Source organism: Mytilus edulis, chromosome 2 (genome assembly GCF_963676685.1).
Source record: "Mytilus edulis chromosome 2, xbMytEdul2.2, whole genome shotgun sequence".
Classification (NCBI taxonomy): Eukaryota; Metazoa; Mollusca; class Bivalvia; order Mytilida; family Mytilidae; genus Mytilus; species Mytilus edulis.
The window spans coordinates 30,781,135-30,801,751 of NC_092345.1; the positions used below are offsets into that span (position 1 = coordinate 30,781,135).

General features: G+C 31.5%; 1 protein-coding gene across 3 annotated transcripts in view; it reads right to left on the minus strand.

Moving 5' to 3' along the window:
* Positions 1 to 20,617, minus strand: part of LOC139511947 (centrosome-associated protein 350-like) — a 126,011-nt gene that overhangs the window by 64,569 nt on the left and 40,825 nt on the right. For 2 of the 3 annotated variants that reach the window (XM_071299154.1, XM_071299155.1), the window contains one exon: positions 10,370 to 10,429. In XM_071299154.1, the coding sequence (XP_071155255.1) occupies positions 10,370 to 10,429 (60 nt within the window). Of the gene's footprint in view, positions 1 to 5,609; positions 5,887 to 10,369; positions 10,430 to 20,617 lie in introns of those variants that run through there. The other variant, XM_071299157.1, reaches the window with a different exon arrangement.

A 20,617-nucleotide genomic window follows, 5' to 3' on the forward strand; every position in this document is an offset into this window, starting at 1 on the left:
AATATAATTTCTTTATAAATGTACTAGGCTGCTATAAATATGTTTGCCACTACCTTTCTACATGTAACGTAGTACTAAAAAACCGTAACCTCCAAGAAACATGTATCATTTACCTAAAATCTTCGTCTTATACCAATTCAAAGGGTCAAACAAATGGAGCATCAAGACATTTAGTGCTTAAAGACCCTGATCTTATACTAAATCAAAACCTAATGTTGTTTCAAAGGACCTTCAAAACATTTAGCGTTTAAAAACATTCTTACATTACTAACGAAAATGAAAAATAGTGACTCCCCAGCCTTGGTCTATTATTACGTTGTTTCATTTATGTCCTTTGACTATGTCCAATGACCTTGATTGTAGCCAAAAAAGTATAACAAAATTACCAAACTCCTAGGACAATTAAAAAGAAATTCAGTAAAATCTTACAAAAGAAAATGCTATCAACAGATCAAGTAAAAATCATCTGCCATATTCCTGACTTTGTACAGGCATACTCCCAAGAAAATGTGGGTTAAATCTGGACTTATAGCTAGCTAAATCTCCCACTTGTATGACAGGACTGTTTAAAAATCTAAAAAATTGACAAAAACATGGTGAGCAAATTAGGTTTCAAATGGCTCAGCAGGGGAGACAATAACATTTGTGTAATGATACAGTATTTTTGCCCAAGAGCTTTGCAAAATGATCAGACATATACAAAAATTAGATAAAATCAAATCACTTGTATTTGGTCCAAATAAGATGTGTTATAACAGAAGTAGGTACTTATTTCAATTGCAAGCTAACTTATGGTATATCATATTGCAGAAAATCTTTAATATGTTCTTAATTTAAAAAAAATAATCTAATATTACAAAATGCAATAATAGGCTTATTTGTCAGTTAAAAGGCTTCATGCTGTGTAAAAACTAATTTTCAATCATAATTCGCTTCTCAAGATCCAATTGTACAAAAAAATTATGAAATAAATACAGATCAATCTGAGATTTTTAATTTCACTATTGACAAAATTTGTTTTATTAACATTAAAAGCTGTTAAAATTTTTATGACCTTTTTGACCTTTTCTTTAGTAAGGTTCTGTGTAAGTATTTGTGGTACGAAGTTTCTGCGAACTTAAATGATACTTGAGACACATAAATACAGATAAGTAATTTCAATATATAAAAGGTAAGTAATTTCTACAAATAATATAAAGATAAATATGTATACAGAACTCTGACACCTGTACTGTATGTACTCTTATCTACATGGATGTTTTGGGTCTGTTTGGTTTGTTCTCATGAAATTGATTTTGGTACATCAAAAACACTTTAGTACTTTGCCATATATAATGCACCATTCTAATACCAGAGTACTCAGCATAAGTTCAACCCTTTTATATAAAGACATGTATTTCATTTATTTACTCATATTTAGGTATAGAAATGTATTCAGAACAAACTGATGACATTTTTTCCATGTTTCATGATTAAAAGAGCCATCTTGGCAAGGCACCAAAATCATTTAAGCACAACAAAGATCAATTACAGTAAGGAAAAACTGAAAAATATATAATAATTAAAGAACCTTAGTGAGCACGCTCACATACCCCACGTCCCCACATTGTCATTGGAGAAATTAAATAAGTGTAAGAAAAAAAAATTGTATAAGAAAAAATATTGAATAATAATTTCCTGTCAATATGCACATCAACATAGTATGTCCTTTTATCTACAAAATTTCATGAAATTCTGTTGTGTGGTTTCAGAGGAGTTGAGATGACAAACTGTTGCAGAAGTACATTGAAGCAAGTAAGTTCAAAGAGATGTAACTCCTAGAAAAAAAATTGAATCGTAATTTCCTGTCGATATGCACATCTACATAGTATGTCCTTATTATCTTAAAAGGTTTCATGAAATTCTGTTGTGTAGTTTCAGAGGAGTTGCAATGACAAACTGTTGCAGTAGTACCTTAAAGCAAATAAGTTCAAAGGGGGGTAACTCCTAGAAAAAAAATTGAATCGTAATTTTCTGTCGATATGCACATCTACATAGTATGTCCTTATTATCTTAAAAGGTTTCATGAAATTCTGTTGTGTAGTTTCAGAGGAGTTGCGATGACAAACTGTTGCAGTAGTACAATAAAGTAAATAAGTTCAAAGGGGGGTAACTCCTAGAAAAAAAATTGAATCGTAATTTCCTGTCGATATGCACATCTACATTGTATGTCCTTATTATCTAAAAAGGTTTCGTGAAATGTGTGTGTAGTTTCAGAGGAGTTGCGATGACAAACTGTTGCAGTAGTACATTAAGCAAATACGTTCAAAGGGGCGTAACTCTTATAAAAAAAATTGAATCGCAATTTCCTGTCGATATGCACAACTACATAGTATGTCCTTTTCATCTGAAAAGGTTTCGTGAAATTCTGTTGTGTGGTTTGAGAGGAGTTGCGATGACAAGAAACAGGACTGACGGACTGACGGACGGACGGACGGACGGACTGACGGACGGACGGACTGACGGACGGACGGACGGGTCAAAAACATTATACCCTCCGCAACTTCGTTGCGTGGGGTATAATAAATACACTTGCTTGAATAACGAAGGACACAATATTCAGATTTAAGCATTTCTTAAATATTTCATTGCCATTTTTTTAACCAATTTTTAATTTGTAACAAGGGAATGATTCTTCTAGATATAATTTTCTATACAAGTATAATATTAAACAGATTTCGGTACCTTTCATCAAATTATATTGTTATATCTACCTAGGTGTTCAGTATGAGTAAAATTGAGAATGGAAGTGGGGAATGTGTCAAGAGACAACAACCCGACCATAGAGCAGACAACAGCAGAAGGTCACCAACAGGTCTTCAATGCAACGAGAAATTTACGCACCCGGAGGCGTCCTTCAGCTGGCCCCTTAACAAATATATACTAGTTCAGTGATAACAAAGGCCAGAGGCTCCTGACTTGGGACAGGCAAAAAAATGCGGCGGAGTTAAACATGTATATGAGATCTCAACCCTCCCCCTATACCTCTAGCCAATGCAGAAAAGTAAACACATAACAATACGCACATTAAAATTCAGTTCAAGAGAAGTCCGAGTACATGGTATTAATAATTACAAATGGCTTCAAAAGAATGTAAATTAAGCATGATATCTATGAATTTTCATTCACTGAAGTTTTAATGTAGTTAATAATGCTGTTTTGCTAAAATATAATTTATACATTTATGAACCACAGGTTCCAAAAATTGTTATTTTAATGATATCAAATACTATCAATTTGTTTACATTCATTTTCATATATTATTTTCTTCATATTTCTGAATGACTTGTGAAAATGAAGTCTCTTAAACATAATAAGGGACTATTGTATTATTCAAGTGTTCTGAAATAATCTTAATGCTTCATGGACTATAAGTATTAACCTATTTGCCCTCAATTATCAGAGCATTGGGTATAAACAGATCGTAAACCGGCACACAAAATGTAGCCAATAGTTTGTTGATTGTTTGATGATTAACGGAAAGTTCTTAATTTTTGGGGCGATGTCTGATAAGTAACCCTCGATTTTTTTTAGGAGATCCATTAAGCGTCTGCACGATCCTATGACCTCCAATCGAGTGACGATGAGACTAAGAGTAAACGTACTATCTTGTACTTTAAAGGTACTGAAGGAGCAACTTGGAATATTGGGCAACTGCCGTTATCCAATATTATTTTGCTTAATTAACTAATCAATGAAACGTTTATAAGTAGGTGCTGTCATATAAGTCATCTGAACAAACCCAGTTGTAAGAATAAAAGACCAAAGTATAGTTTACATTGATATCCTGATGTCCTGCGGATTTTTAAGAAGTCTGAGAAGTTTTCAATTAATCTTAAATATGTCTAGCTATAGGTGAAATTTCTAAGAAATATAGCAACTTGGAATATTGGCTGATTGCCGTTATCCAATATCATTTTGCTAAACTAATAAATGAAACGTTTATAAGTAGGTACTGTCATGTTAGTCATCTGAACAAACCGAGTTGTAAGAATAAAAGACCAAAGTATAGTTTACATTGATATCCTAATGTCCTGCCGGTTTCAATAGAAGTCTGAGAGTTTTCAAATAATCTTAAACATGTCTAGTTACAGGTGTAAATTCTAAGAAATATAACTAAGTTCTTGAAAATATCTTTCAAATTTGAACTTTTAAACATTGCAACATTGAAAGAACAGATTATACTGCATACTAAATGTAAGGGCTGCTACATTAAAACATACATGGAACCAAGAGAAGGAGGAACTTTGTAAATGAAGTAACCCTTTAGGATTAGGGAATTTTAGAATTTCTCTTGCAAGAACACCCAAGTACCTTCCATCAGATCTATCATTTTAATTTTGTATGCTTTAATTGATCAGCCTTTATAAGAAGATATTACAATGTGCCCTTTTTATGTTTAATCGGTTATCTCTCTACGCAAAGAACTATTAGTTAACTAGTCAAGTTAAGGCTTAAATTCACCTCAGTAGCTAAAACATCCAGTGGCAAATATTTCATGCATGTTCACATTCAAAGAAAATGTGGACTTAACATGATTCTTCAGATATTTTTTTCCAAGTTTTGTGATTAAAAGGGCCACCTTGGCATAGCACCAACTTCATTCAATCAGAACCAGGAAGGAATATAGTAAGGAAAAACTAAATCATATAGTAAGAAATGCACTTTCATGTTTATCGTCAACGTTGTATAACGAAGGACACAATATGATTCAGGTTAATGCATTTCTTCATTTTTTCATCGTCTGCTAGCTTTGATTTTCATGTCATTTTATTCTAATGTCAATGGAACTGCAGACAAATTATTCCAAGACATTTACAACATACTGTGTAATTAATTAGACGGAACAGAACTCACTCAATATCATTTCTTTATTTGGCTTATATATACCCTTAAAAGATTTGACTCAATCGAAGGTAGTATAAATTGATATATTAACTATTCACACTTTTTTTTAACAGCATACTTTAATGTACAAGTATATTATATAGATCTTGAGTGAAAGTTTTCTTCTTGCTGTTTGATTTATTGTAGTGATTTAATAAGTTTTTTTCAATCAATAATGTCTAAGTCAATTTTTGGTTCCCAAGGGAGCTACAACTTGCTTCACTGTTGATTTTAGTTGATGTTTAAATAAAATTGAATAAAGATGGAAACTTTGTCTTCTATTTCATATTTTTTTACTATTGCATTCATTAGCAGGAATTAAACTGCAAGAAAAGATAGAAATTTTGTAGTCTCGTTCTTATTTTTTGGCTTTGCAGGAATTGAAGCATTACTGTTGATATTAAATGCAGAATTAAATGCATTGTTGAATTTTTTATTTAATAGACAATTAAAAAAATGTTTCCAGCATTGAAGCCTCTTCAATGAATGAAATATTCATTCCACTAGATTATAATCATGAAATATCAATGAAGGCTACTGAATTTTAGTTCAAAATATGCAAACACTCGACACAAACAATAAAGTAAATTAAATATCGAACAGAGTATAATTAAGTTTTGTATATATATGGTAGTTCTAAAAGCACACAATGTAACTGAATATTTGCAATCAATACTACCTACCATTATTCATGAATACATCCAAAATTTAATATCCGAAAATCTGATACCGTTACTTAATATGCAAAATCAACAAACACGTATATGCACTATTTTAGTCCTTCAAATGTAGAGAAATATTGTCGAAAATCTCTCCATAAACATACAAACGGAAAATAAATTTGACAAATAATAATTTTCTAACAGGTAACATATATAAGTCCGCAATCAGGTGAAAAAAGTCTTGGCATTCGATCATATACACCGCACAGTATTAACAATCAGATATTGAAACCTATACAAAAGACTCCAATAAAAACTTATCTGTCCCAATGAATGTGCCGGTATTTAAATCATAAACTTTAAGGTGTTGAACTTTATAACTATACTATAACGGTACTTGCAAGTTATACCACGTATATGTAATGTTTATTATGGGAGGAATTTAATAGTCTCCACTCATGCACAAGTTATTGGCGATTATTATGGGTGCTCTAAACAAAACTACCATATCTGTGACCTTGGACTTTTGTTTTACTACAAGAATCTTATGTTATTTTACATAAGCATGTAGATTTATGATAATCAGTAAATTCTTCTTAATTTGGGGAAAATATATTGATTTCTTTTTATTTGAGCAGATAATAAGAGCTTGTTCCTAACCATTGACAGACACATTTTGTACTGAGTGATTCAAAATAAATCTAGGATCCTTTAGGTTAGAGATTTTTTTTGGATCTTAGGTTGCAGGCAAAAAAAATGAAATATTTTTTCAACAATACATCCATTATAAATTTGCTGACTTTTGAGCCTTTAATAACTTTTTAGGAAGGTATTTGTTTTACTATGCAGTATGGCTTTTGAAGATCCATTTAAGAATCTGATTATGACCTTTTTGATATTTTATGATTAAGTTGAAATTCAAGGGTATCTTTTAGTAAATGTTAACATTATCCTTTGTAAATTGCTCAGGGTTGGACATAAACCCTTAATATCAGGAAAAGTAACTGTATCCTCTTTTTATGTTTTTTTTTAAAGGTTTTATTACATCTTCTTGATTTACATGTAATTCAAGACTGAAACAAGAATGCATAAACTTAAAGAATGCCTAATAAGTTATATTTTTAATTCAGCCCATTTTCAAAATGAAAAAAAAAAAGAGTTTTATACCTCATTTATTTGCCTTTGAACATGTGCATGTATTCTATATACAAGGAATATACGTAGCTTTTCGTAAAAAAAAAAAACTGTTTAATTTTCAAGGGATGTTGTTACTCTTAAAAACTTAATATTCAACAACAATGGACTTAGTACATGTACATGTAACCAAGTGATTTCCACGCCCATTATCTGCGATCGACTGAATTCAGTAGATATTTGTGGGAGGCATGATATACCAGTTATTACATGGTATGGTATGTGATAGTTTTCAATACTCCCCCCAACACCTGTTAAACATTCCGATACACAGTTTCCATCATTGTAATGGGATTATATAACAAATCGCTGTTTTAATTAAACGATTGCATAATAAATAACTGGTAGCTCTGTCTCTCTGTGTGGGAATACTAATACGTTTGAAGAGCTTAGCTTCCTAGAGGTCTGAAGATTTTGATTTGAAATTACATCTAAAATTAACTTTATAATGATATTTAATTGAGAAATGTTAAACAAGTCAAGCTCATTAGGACATCTATTTTGTCACTGGTATCCCGTCACTGATACAAGAGTGAACAAAACATGTTATCTATTACAGATTTCATTTTCATTACAGATTTCAATTTCGATGTCAATCTAAGACATGCACTTTTGCAAATTACAGTTTCTTTGAAGTGGGGAAATTACAAAAAAAATCACATAATGTTACATAAAGGCTTTAAAAAGACAGCGATCAGAATGGATTTACACACTTGACTTCATCAATACACCATTTGTTAGGGGGTTTAAAGGAATCATTTTATCCATTCGTTTGATGTGTTTTTGATTTTGCCTTTTGATTACGGATATTCCGTTTTGAATTTTCCTTGGAGTTCGGTATTTTTGTTATTTTACTTTTTAAATAATAATAACTAAAAACCCATTCATCAAATAATGTTTGGAAATGTTTTGCATCATATCTTCTTTTTTCAAATTACTATTTTACTGTAGATTCTATTATTTTCGTTGGTATCAATTTTCGTGGATTGCTGAAACGTTGAATTTTCATGGATATTTGATTTCGTGGTTCTGCCAAAGTCTAGATACAACTTTATAGAAATTTGTTTATCATTGTACATTTAAATTCATGGTTCATCCGTACCCACGAAACCCACGAATATTCACGGTATCCAATGAATAATAATGAATCCACAGTAATATCATTCTCACTTTTTTACATTTAGGCCACAATCAAAAATATTTTGGTTTGCCCAAACCCTACCCAAGGTTAAGACAGTGGGTAGGTAGGTAGGCATTTTTTAATTTTTTTTTTAAAGAAATTTACGTATCGGATGTTTATTAGTCTTCATGCCTATCTGATTAAAAAAAACGTCTTCAAATCAGGACAATAAAATAATCTGAGTAAGCAGTTTTTTTCTGGGTAGGTAGGGTTTGGGCAAACAAACCTATTCTTTTTTATGGCCTTATATATACTGGATTATTTTAACTTTTTCTTCAGTTTGCACAAACCAAAAGTCAGCATATTTTTTATGTACAAATGGCCATTTTAATTCTTTGCAATCAAACAAAATTCTCAGGTCTAATTTTCACTTGTTAAATACTTTATCTTTTAGCAAACAGAACTATGCTCTAAGATATGCCAATATCAGATAGCTATATTCACATATGTCAAATGTATCGTTGATTAAAGTTTTACTTTTGTACAAACACACATTAATGGAATGTTCACTTGATCAAATATTTAACACTCTGCATGTCTGGTTAAATTTTATTTAATTCCCTAGGTGCTACATCTACATGTATAATATTCAAAGTGACTTTTCTTTTCATCATTTTGATCTGCAGTCTGTCAGTTTTTTCTTAATAGTTTTTAGTACATGTACTCAGCAAAAAATGAAAGTAAAAATAGCACAGTTTTCAATCAAAATATACATAACAAAATAATACTTGTAAACACAAAACTTTTCCAATCATCTACATTTCTCAAAATGTTTATCTGGGTGCTTTTTTTGTGATTGTGGACATGATATCAAAAGTAAGTAAAGAATTACTGAAGAGAATTCTATGGTACGATTCAAACAATATAAGTTATCATTTAATATTAGTGCTACTCTTCAATTTCATCAAGACAAATACTTTTATAAAATAAGACAAATTAAGCCAACTGACCCATTGGAGGCCTTCGGCTGTTTTTTTTTTTTACTCTTTGTAGCATATTAATCTATTGCAATAAAAAATCATAATATCTACTAAAATTTGTAGATTTAGCTAACAAAGTCCTTATATTTGTATAAAGTAACATTCGTTTATAGTGGAAAATTGTTTTAACGTTGATTAAGCTACAATTAAAAATTGCTTGCTGGTCCCTCTCTGTGATTACTATTATATTACGCTGGTTCATTTCCCAATCAATCTGTCACCAAGGGAAGATAAATAAATCAAATTTCGTTCATAGTCTTTTTCAAAAATGATGAACAGTTCTTTATATTGGTATGTAATCATTTTAAACGTTTCAAATTTATGAAATTATATTCGTACATCAATGTTTTTGATACACCAATAACAAAAACTGAAATATATTGAATTGATACATTTTGTAATTATTCAAAATTATATCAGAAACCTAAACTTAATTATAAAATAATGAACCTGTTAAGGGGAGAGAATACTCGCATAACTTTTTCGAATTGGCACATAATACAACGAAATGTCACTCTTGCATACAAATGGCACATCAATATAATTAATTATCTGCGAAATCGTCCCCCACCTTCAATGATGATTCTAAATTATAAATATAACCAAAAGTTGTTAATCTATAGATAGTTAAGACTAATGAAAGCTAACCCAATGTAAAAACATTTCTTTGCAATTTTTTAAAACTTCCTCAGAAAAATACTCGAGCCACTTGACTTTCATAGCTCAAAATTAACGTTTTTACACAATATTTGAATAAAGTAGTTAAAGATTATTCGCTTCTCAAAGTGTAAGACGCAATAAAAATCGTGTGCTTGCACCATCCTACCGAAATACGGATTAAATTAAGTCCTGAACATTTCGACATTTCTTCGTATATTTTGAACAAAACCGGTTTTAACCAAATCACAAGTACGTGTTAAGATCCGACTAAATACCTATTTTCCTACATGGTCAGGTAAAGTTGCTACTCTTTGGTTGGGTTGTTGTCTTTTTGGCACCTTCCCCATTTCCATTCTCAATTTCATCATACAACAATTTGCTTAGACGGTTCACCTTTTACGCCACATGTTCTTGGAAAGTGAGTACCTTACTATTTTCAAATTAGATAAATACTAAAAGAAGAATATGACCTAAGTTTTGTCTACTGAGCAAAGACACTTGTCTTTAAAATACAAAAATAGACTTCTTGATTTTAATTTGGCTTTATTGATTTTCCAGTAACTAAACCACCTCTTTCTAGTTACAAAGAGCAACGATTTCTCCATTCTTTGAGGACAGAGATGACTATTTTACCGCTCTGATTAGCCTTTGAATAAACAACTTACATTTAAGTAGGGAGTACTGAGACAACTACCTGAATTCCTGGTAAATGTCACCACCAAGAGTGAACCTTTGACAAAGGAGAAGATTATCCTAACATGACTTACCTCTCGGAGAAGCTTTTTCCTGTTGTCTCTTTATCTTTTCCTTGATTTTTGCCAAGCCACCTAGAAAAGAATAAGGCATAAAATTTAGCACTACATAAACGAATAGCAATTAGATATAAATGTCAAAAAAATAGCAGCAGGATTAACCAAAAATAGCCATCTTAAAGTTCAACACACGATCTTAACTAAGGAACAAGACCATTATTTTCAACCTTGAACTTAAATACATTCACACCTTGGTGTACTGTAAATTGCTGATAATCCTTGTAACAGCTATTTTTAAGGAGCCAGTGTAAGGGTACTTAATGACTATAGATATAAGATGAGGTATAAGTGCCAATGAGATAAATCTCCACCCAAGTCACAATTTATAAAAGTAAACCATTATAGGTCAAAGTACAGTCTTCATCACAGAGCCTTGGTTCACACTGAAACAGCAAGCTAAAATATACTTGTATATATAAAACTTGAAACAGCTATTTATTTTTAAATATGAAATAGTAATTTGTCTTTCAATTATAATCTATTAACACTTTGACAGTTCTATTCTGCTCCAGAATAGTTTTGTTTAGTAGTCTAAAGTGTCTTCAATGAGGCACTCATGTATCAAGTTCTTTTTATGGAAAATATGCCTATGCATGGCAATAAATTAATGGCATTGTCAAAATTAAACCTTTCTGGAAAAAAAGAATCTATGGTCTTATGCACTCTTAACTAGTGCCAACCCTATTTTTAAGTAAACATGATTCATTTCTAAAAAAGAAAATAAATTCCAAGTAAAATTTTAGGCATTAAAAAAATCTATTACTCAAGGTAGTTCTATACAATGTAAAGTAAACATATCTACAATTTCCCATCTATAATATTATGTAATTGTTGAGTAGGATCAAACCAGGACCAATTATAATATAATATATTGCAGTAATTGCTCTCATCTATTCTAATGTCAATTGTGACCTCAAATCAAATGTGAGGGTTTTTTTTTCTTTTTTCTTTTAAGAGATTGTACCTATTTATCTAAACTTATAGTTATAAATTAAAAATTAAAAATAATCTATTTTTTCCATCTGTTTTAATGACAAATATTGATTCAATTTTATCTTTAAACAAAACTGACCTGGATTAAATACAAGAGTTTGAAAAACAAAGTATCTACTAAAATAATGATTTAATTTTGTGTTTTATTTTCTTTCACTTACTGTTTCATCTTTTATTGTTTTTATTTAAATTATGTATTTACTGTTAATTTTTTTTTTGTAATTCATCAAAGACATAAAAGTTATTATGCCTTTTCATATCTTTATATAGAATGTATTCCTTTGGTTTCATTTAGACCTTGCAGCTTTGTTAAGTTTTTTTTGGTCTTTGCAATCAATTTCCATTGTTCAGAGGCCTTCAAAAAAGAGAGGCGAACAAATTACCAGAGGAACATTCAAACTCATAAGTGGATAATAAACTGACAACTCCATGGTTTTAAGGTGGTACCCAACACCTTCACTAAAATTAATTTGGCTCGTTTAATTTTCATAAAATTTTGACAAAGTATTTACCTTGACCCTTTGACAAAAATATTAAAATTTCAAAAAATTTGAACCAACCAATTTATCAGAAAAATTACACTGGTTATATAGCAGTTTGACAAACACTCATGTTGATCATTGAGAAGCTTAATATCCCCTTAACAATGCAACGTAATTAAAACATTTAGCTGACTTTACCGAGTTATCTCCCTGTAGTGTTAGGTACCACCTTAAAATGAAAAAGACAAACAGACAAACAATAGCACACAAAACACAACATAGAAAATCAAAACCTGAGGTCCTTCACTTGTCTTTTAAAAGCCTTTAAAACCCTAAATATTAATTGCAAATCAATTCCCTGGCTTTGAGAGAAAAAAATACTTTACAAATGACAAGACATTAAAATGCCAAAAAGAAAAAAAATAAGCAATGGGGAGAATTCCTGGTAAATGTCAAACCATCTGTTAGCCTGATCTATCGATTATCTAGCCTATATCTTATAACATGGTTCAAAAAGTACCATTATACTATTTAACTCCTCTGGAAGCCAGGGATTTTCTAAATTTAAATTACCTATTTAAAAAGATGAGAAAATAATATTAATTTTTGAAACACCCACCATGCGACATAAGTAATATCCCACCGATTAACCATTCAGACCTACAAATCAACGTTATAAATTAATGCTTTCAAACGCTGAAATGTTTCAATTTTCATTGACATTATTTGTTGTCAACATATATATGCAAATGAGCCTCACTACCACCGTGGCAGAAATCGCTAGGAATTTAATTGAAATACATCTGTAAATTTTAGTTGACATCTTGACTTTGTTAGGATTCTATAAGAAAAAGTTGTAAATCTTTAAAATCTGTTTTAAACATGCTGATTTAAAGTTTTAAAACATTGTATTTTATAGTTTTATATTCTAATTTAGAGAACATGTGTTTTCTTGTCTACAAAGTATCCAATTCAATTTTATGGATTTCAACAAGAAAAGCGTGACATTTGAAGTCAAAGTCAAAAGTGTACCATAAATTTAGGATGACAATCAATACAAAAATACTTTCAATGGTAAAGTAAAAACATTCCCCTTTTGATGCCAAGTCTTTTAAAGTTAAAAATCCAATATCAGCAAACAGTTTCATAGTAAATTTTGCAACATTTTCAATACTAGAGGTTGGTTTTTTTCAGACTATAAAGTCTGACTTTAAATTTCTCACTTATTATTTCTTGGACATATGAAACTGCAATCCCTCTTTAGGCCGACTAACGAAATCCTAATTAAAACAAACTTCTTTTAACTTTGGAAGAAAAACAGATCATGATCACAATAAAAGAAAAACACACACACACACAAACGACAGACAATAAGGAAAATCAAAAATTCAGAACAGAAAACCTACAAAAACATTGGGTGACCTCAAACCAATGGTTCTTTTGGAGAGATAAGTGGCTCCTGTCCCACAAGAAGAACCAGTTGTGTTGATCATGTCAAAGCAATAATCTGGTGAGATGTCACATTTGGTGATGTCATGAAGGAAGAGGAGGATTGACTTTGGCTATGAGTTCGAACCCCACTGGTGTGGGTGCACTGGACTCCAACCTTAATTTACTAGGAATGTCAGTTTTCCTATTGAAGGTCGTTGTTTTCTCAGGGCACTCTGGCTGACTCCATGAATAAAAACTGGCCTCCACAAAATAGCCTAAATGCGGTGCTTAAAAGTGACGTTAAAACACCAAAAATCTAATGTAATCAATGACATTCATAATACCAGTACATTTATTTTAATTAAAGAAAAGGGATAAGGTTTAATACAAAATCCCTAAATCAAGCTGACAAAACCCATAGTAAAGGATCACAGCGTCTATCATCACAGTGAGGCCTTCAAGGTTATATTTTACTGATATTCATATAGTTTCATACAGTAAAATAGCCATGAAGTCTGATATAAAATTATTGACTGTATATTCATAAATAGTTATCTCAAATCAACACTCAACAAATATTAATCAATAATATCATAAAATATTACTTTGAAACAAAACTAATTAAATGCGTCAATGAATATGGTATTTAAAACCGTGTAAATGACAAAATATCAATGCTTATCTCCAGTAATTGCTTCCTCTTTATCTCATACTTGTGTTGTACATTCCCACACTTTACTTGTGTGCTACAATTGTTAAGACATTTTAGATACTCATGCTATTTTCTAGTGTATTATAATTGTATTTTCCTATTTCTATCTGTGTCTCCCTTCTTTCCAATACTTTGCTTGGATGTCATTTTTCTCTTGCCATTCTGTCATTTACTTTAACTTTAGTGTCTGTGTGGATTAATTATTATTCGCGGGATGACTTCTTTCACACATTTCCTGATTATAGAACCATGCATTTTAATGTTCAACAAAGTATGTATTTTTAATTCAAACAGCCTATCTCGTAAAAATAAGAAGATGTGGTATGATTGCCAAAGAGACAACACTTCACCACAGACAGAATGATGTAGTAGTTCACAACTTAAACATAGTTTATATCAAATTCTGCTAGAAATTGATATACTACACCTCAAGATTTTTTCCAAACATTTACGACTATCACAATACAAGTTGACCCTATTCTAAATTTTACCAAAACAATGCACAAGTACCACTGAATATGCAGATTACGCTTAAAAGCTTCTTGAGAATGTTCTATAAATTTCAAGTTGTTTTCAATTACATAAAATGACTCATTGTTATCATGCATGTAAATAACCGGACATCTTCAGATATAATTTATATAGGAATTGAAATTTCACAAATGTAAAAACATAAAATTAAGCATGCTGAAGTAGGCCAATGAATTTGTGTGCTTAAGAAAATTAAACAATCTTCAAACTTAAATAATAAAATTTTTCAGCTGAGGTTTAATTTGAGTGTCAAATGAATATGGATCTGAAATTAACACTTAAATCAAATATTTTGCAAAAAAACAAGCTTTTTAAAAAGAACTTGATATATTATACCTTTAAAGCACTTTACATTTACTGTATATGTGGAAACAGTATGATGCGTAAGAATAGGTCAATTCTAAACAGAAAATTCAGAACTTTTGTTTATCGGTTAAGACCTTAGTCAGAAACACATTGGAAAGACAGATATTTTGATATGATGATGCAAAAACAGTTTAACAATTCAAAAGTGTACAAAAACATATAGACTTACTTCTTGCAATAATTTTATTGAATTTTCTAGCAACCAGCACCAAAATTAATGCCAATGATGATGGAATTGTAACGTCACGCAAGTGCACCCCCTGTTGTTTAGTGGAAGTAGAACATGACTTTATTTACAAAGCAAAAGAAGAAGAATATCATATTAGAATTGATCTTTATCAATAGGATGAAGGACACTGTTGTCATTATGTATGGGAAACCAGTCACCTGATGAGCACTGTTGTCATGATGTATGGGAACCAGTCATCTGCACCAGTTATTAAAATGGATAGTTCTCAAGGTAACACTCATCACAATTATAGTAGCAGAGATATTGATATTGTTTAATTGTATTCCTAAACAAACAAATTGTAACCAGATGCTCCGCAGGGCGTAGCTTTATACGACCGCAGATGTTGAACCCTGAACGGTTGGGGCAAGTATGGACACAACATTCAAGCTGGATTCAGCTCTAAATTTGGATTGTGATTAAATAGTTGACACAGCATAGGTTTCTGACACAGAATGAATGTGTTCTAATGAACATAAAGTTTTTGTTTTCTCTTAGAGCAATTCACTATGCTGTTGAATTTTAATCCTCTCAAAAAAATGTTTGAAGAAATTTTCTTTTTTATTTATGAAATTTCAAATGAGAAAAATTGAACCCAATTTTTTTAATCACATCCCCCTTTCCCTTATTTCAAAACTAATCTCAATTAAAATTTCTAATGGAGTTTGCAACAATAACTACTCATTTAAATACATCATAAAATATTAAGATGTAAAAAAACTGCTTGTTATCACTGAATGGTAAAGATTATTTTAATCTATCAGTTGGTAGTAAAAAGTGAATATACATTGTATATTGTATATAACAAAGATTTAAGTTGATTCTGGACAAAGAAAGATAACTCCAATTAAAAAAAATTCTTGCTATTGCACAATATTTTGCAATTAGATATTTCTTGCTTAATATTCTGGACAAAGAAAGATAACTCTAATTAAAAAAAATTTGCTATTTCACAATATTGTGCAATTAGATATTTCTTGCCATTGCGCAATACTGTGCAATTGAAAAGACTTGCTATTGCACAATACTTAATATAATAATTTTAGATCCTGATTTGGACCAACTTGAAAACTGGGCCCATAATAAAAAATCTAAGTACATTTTTGGATTCAGCATATCAAAGAACCCCAAGATTTCAATTTTTGTTAAAATCAGACTAAGTTTAATTTTGGACCCTTTGGACTTTAGTGTAGACCAATTTGAAAACAGGACCAATTAAAGAACCTTAGTGAGCACGCTCACATACCCCACGTCCCCACATTGTCATTGGAGAAATTAAATAAGTATAAGAAAAAAAAATTGTATAAGAAAAAATATTGAATAATAATTTCCTGTCAATATATATAGTATGTCCTTATTATCTACAAAATTTCATGAAATTATGTTGTGTGTTTTCAGAGGAGTTGAGATGACAAACTGTTGCAGAAGTACATTGAAGCAAATAAGTTCAAAGGGGCATAACTCCTAGAAAAAAAATTGAACCGTAATTTCCTGTTGATATGCACATCTACATAGTATGTCCTTATTATCTACAAAGTTTCATGAAATTCTGTTGTGTGGTTTGAGAGGAGTTGCGATGACAAACTGTTGCAGTAGTACATTAAAGTAAATAAGTTCAAAGGGACGTAACTCCTAGAAAAAAAATTGAATCGCAATTTCCCGTCGATATGCACAACTACATAGTATGTCCTTATTATCTGAAAAGGTTTCGTGAAATTCTGTTGTGTGGTTTGAGAGTTGCGATGACAAACTGTTGCAGTAGTACATTAAAGTAAATAAGTTCAAAGGGGCGTAACTCCTAGAAAAAAAATTGAATCGCAATTTCCCGTCGATATGCACAACTACATAGTATGTCCTTATTATCTGAAAAGGTTTGGTGAAATTCTGTTGTGTGGTTTGAGAGGAGTTGCGATGACAAACTGTTGCAGTAGTACAGTAAAGTAAATAAGTTCAAAGGGGCGTAACTCCTAGAAAAAAAATTGAATCGCAATTTCCCGTCGACATGCACAACTACATAGTATGTCCTTATTATCTGAAAAGGTTTCGTGAAATTCTGTTGTGTGGTTTGAGAGGAGTTGCGATGACAAACTGTTGCAGTAGTACATTAAAGTAAATAAGTTCAAAGGGGCGTAACTCCTAGAAAAAAAATTGAATCGCAATTTCCCGTCGATATGCACAACTACATAGTATGTCCTTATTATCTGAAAAGGTTTCGTGAAATTCTGTTGTGTGGTTTGAGAGGAGTTGCGATGACAAACTGTTGCAGTAGTACATTAAAGTAAATAAGTTCAAAGGGGCGTAACTCCTAGAAAAAAAATTGAATCGCAATTTCCCGTCAATATGCACAACTACATAGTATGTCCTTATTATCTGAAAAGGTTTGGTGAAATTCTGTTGTGTGGTTTGAGAGGAGTTGCGATGACAAGAAACAGGACTGACGGACTGACGGACGGACGGACGGACTGACGGACGGACTGACGGACGGACGGGTCAAAAACATTATACCCTCCGCAACTTCGTTGCGTGGGGTATAAAAATGAAGAATCTACATACACAGTTAGATTTGGTATATCAAAGAACCCCATTTATTCAATTTTTGATGAAATCAAACAAAGTTTAATTTTGGACCCCGATTTGGACCAACTTGAAAACTGGGCCAATAATCAAGAATCTAAGTACATTTTTAGATTCAGCATATCAAAGAACCTTACTGATTCATTTTTTGTCAAAATCAAACTAAGTTTAATTTTGGACCCATTGGACCTTAATGTAGACCAATTTGAAAACGGGACTAAAAATTAAGAATCTACACACACAGTTAGATTTGGCATATCAAAGAACCCCAATTATTCAATTTTCGATGAAATCAAACAAAGTTTAATTTTGGACCCCGATTTGGACCAACTCGAAAACTGGGCCAATAATCAAAAATCTAAGTACATTTTAAGATCAGGGCTTCCAAAAAATATTTGAGCCAGCCGGACATTTCATATCTGATCCCGATTTTAATCCCTTAAGACTTAGTCACAAAAGGCAATATGGTAATCAGATGGCCATTCCAATGATTGACATTAGATCAAAAAAAACTATTTTAAACTTTACTTTGATATGATATGAATTTGATGTACGGATGTAACTGTTAAATTGGCAGTGCATCATTCAAAGTGTGCACATCAGCGTGCTCATATCTGTCTTAGACTTTTTATTTGTGCAAAATGACATTGTCAAAAACTTTTCTTTTGTTTCACATTGTTCTAACTGAATGTTGACTTGACAATGGTAAAACATGGACCATAAACAGATAAGTAAAATCTGTGTACGTTTACAAAGCACGACTGAGTGAAGAAGCTCTTTCCACGTTATTTCTTCAACGAAATACTTGAAATGAACGTTAGATACAGGTATCAATGATAATTTTAGCTTTTTTGAAGAAATGTAGGATGCATAATTAAATTTCCCTTCTGTGCACATGCACACACGTGTTCTAGTTCATACGACGTAGTTCTGACGATTTTTCATTTAAAACCTTTTTAAATTTTTCATCAAATCATGTTGATAAACTAATTTCTAATATTTTTAATTTTTTGAACTAAATCAATTAGAAACAAACCGCTGAAAAGTTAGAAAAAAATTGAGAATAAACCGATCAATTTAAAAGATGTCCGGTACTGAACATAGTTCACCTGTCACCTGAACAGGTAGATTTCAGCTGTCCAACTACTAATTAGCCTTGATTAAAATTAGAAAGTATTGAAGTAGGTGTTGTTTTGATAGTAATTAATCATCATGTCACATTTATGACCGGAAATGTGATGATGTAACTTTTGTTAAAGGCAAAAGGTTGGATCAAAAAGATCGTGAATTATGTAAAAATGACCAAAAAAGCCTTGAAAACTAAAAAGTATATGACTGTTTCATGCTTTGCCCAGCCGGACTTTTACCGGACATTATACAAATGACCGGAATATATGACCGTTTTGGAAGCCCTGTTTTAGATTCAGCATATCAAAGAACCCCAAGGATTCAATTTTTGTTAAAATCCCTATTCCTAAACTGTTGGGACCAAAACTCCCAAAATCAAACCCAACCTTCCTTTAGTGATCATAAACCTTGTGTTTAAATTTCATAGATTTCTATTTACTTATACTAAAGTTATGGTGTGAAAACCAAGAATAATGCTTACTTGGGCCCCTTTTTGGCCCTTAATTCCTTAACTGTTTAGACCTCAACTCCCAAAATCAATCACAACCTTCCTTTTGTGGTCATAAACCTTGTGTTTAATTTTCATTGATTTCTATTTACTTATACTAAAGTTATTGTGCGAAAACCAAGATTAATGCTTATTTAGGCCTTTTTTGGCCCCTAATTCCTAAACTGTTTGAACTAAAAAGTAGTATTCGGACGACGAAGACGACGACGCCAACGTGATACCAATATACGACCAAAATTTTTTTAATTTTTGCGGTCGTATAAAAAAGCAATTGCAAGAATTTTGTGCACTTTGGTCCAGTCTTATTTTGATACGCAATTCAGTTAACTGACATTGGACACAAATCACCTTTAATACCACAGTAATAATTCCTTCTTTCACTAAATTATTGATTTGATTTGATTTGATTTTTGGTGTTTTAACTCTACTTTTTAGCACCCTTTTTGGGCTATTTTGTGTTGTCAAGTTTTTATTGGAGGAAGAAGCCGGAATGCCCAGAGAAACCACTGACCTTCTATATGAAAACTGACAATCATAGTCAATTAAGATTGGAGTCCGGTGCACCCACACGAGTGGGGTTCGAACTCACAAACTCAGTGTTGACGGTCTAGTGATTACAGTAGTAACTTCTGAAACCACTCGGCCACAGAGGCCTCTAAACTATTGATGATTGCTTTATGTCCAGTTGCAAGTATTACGAAGTATATATTTGGTGACTTTTTAAAATACGGTTTTAAAGACCATAGATCAGACAATAAAACAAATTATTATCTGAGAGAATAATGATGAACACTCTTTCACTTTACAACTACATTCATATTCATTAATACCACCTATTCTTTCACATTCTATTTACTGATTGATCTGACATTACTTATTCTAGCAACGTGCCAATATTTTATTACCCTTGCATTTTTTCAAAGGTGGAAACTATTTATGACAGTTAACCTACATGTATATTGATATTTCCCTTTAATCCATCAACGACTTCCTACTCATTGCTACCACTAAGTCATCAACTACTTAAGGTATCCACTATGGAGAACTTTGGCTGGATATCTTGAACAAGTTTTGAATTATAATCCTGTCACTGACAATTACAAGGAAGCCATCTTTTCGAGTAAATCATATTGGATAGAATGCAGCAACAGTGAAGAACTGAAATACCACTTAACACATATCCGAAGTTGTTCAAACAAAATTGTACTGTCAAGATACGATATATCTGTTGTAAGTGACATTTAATTGA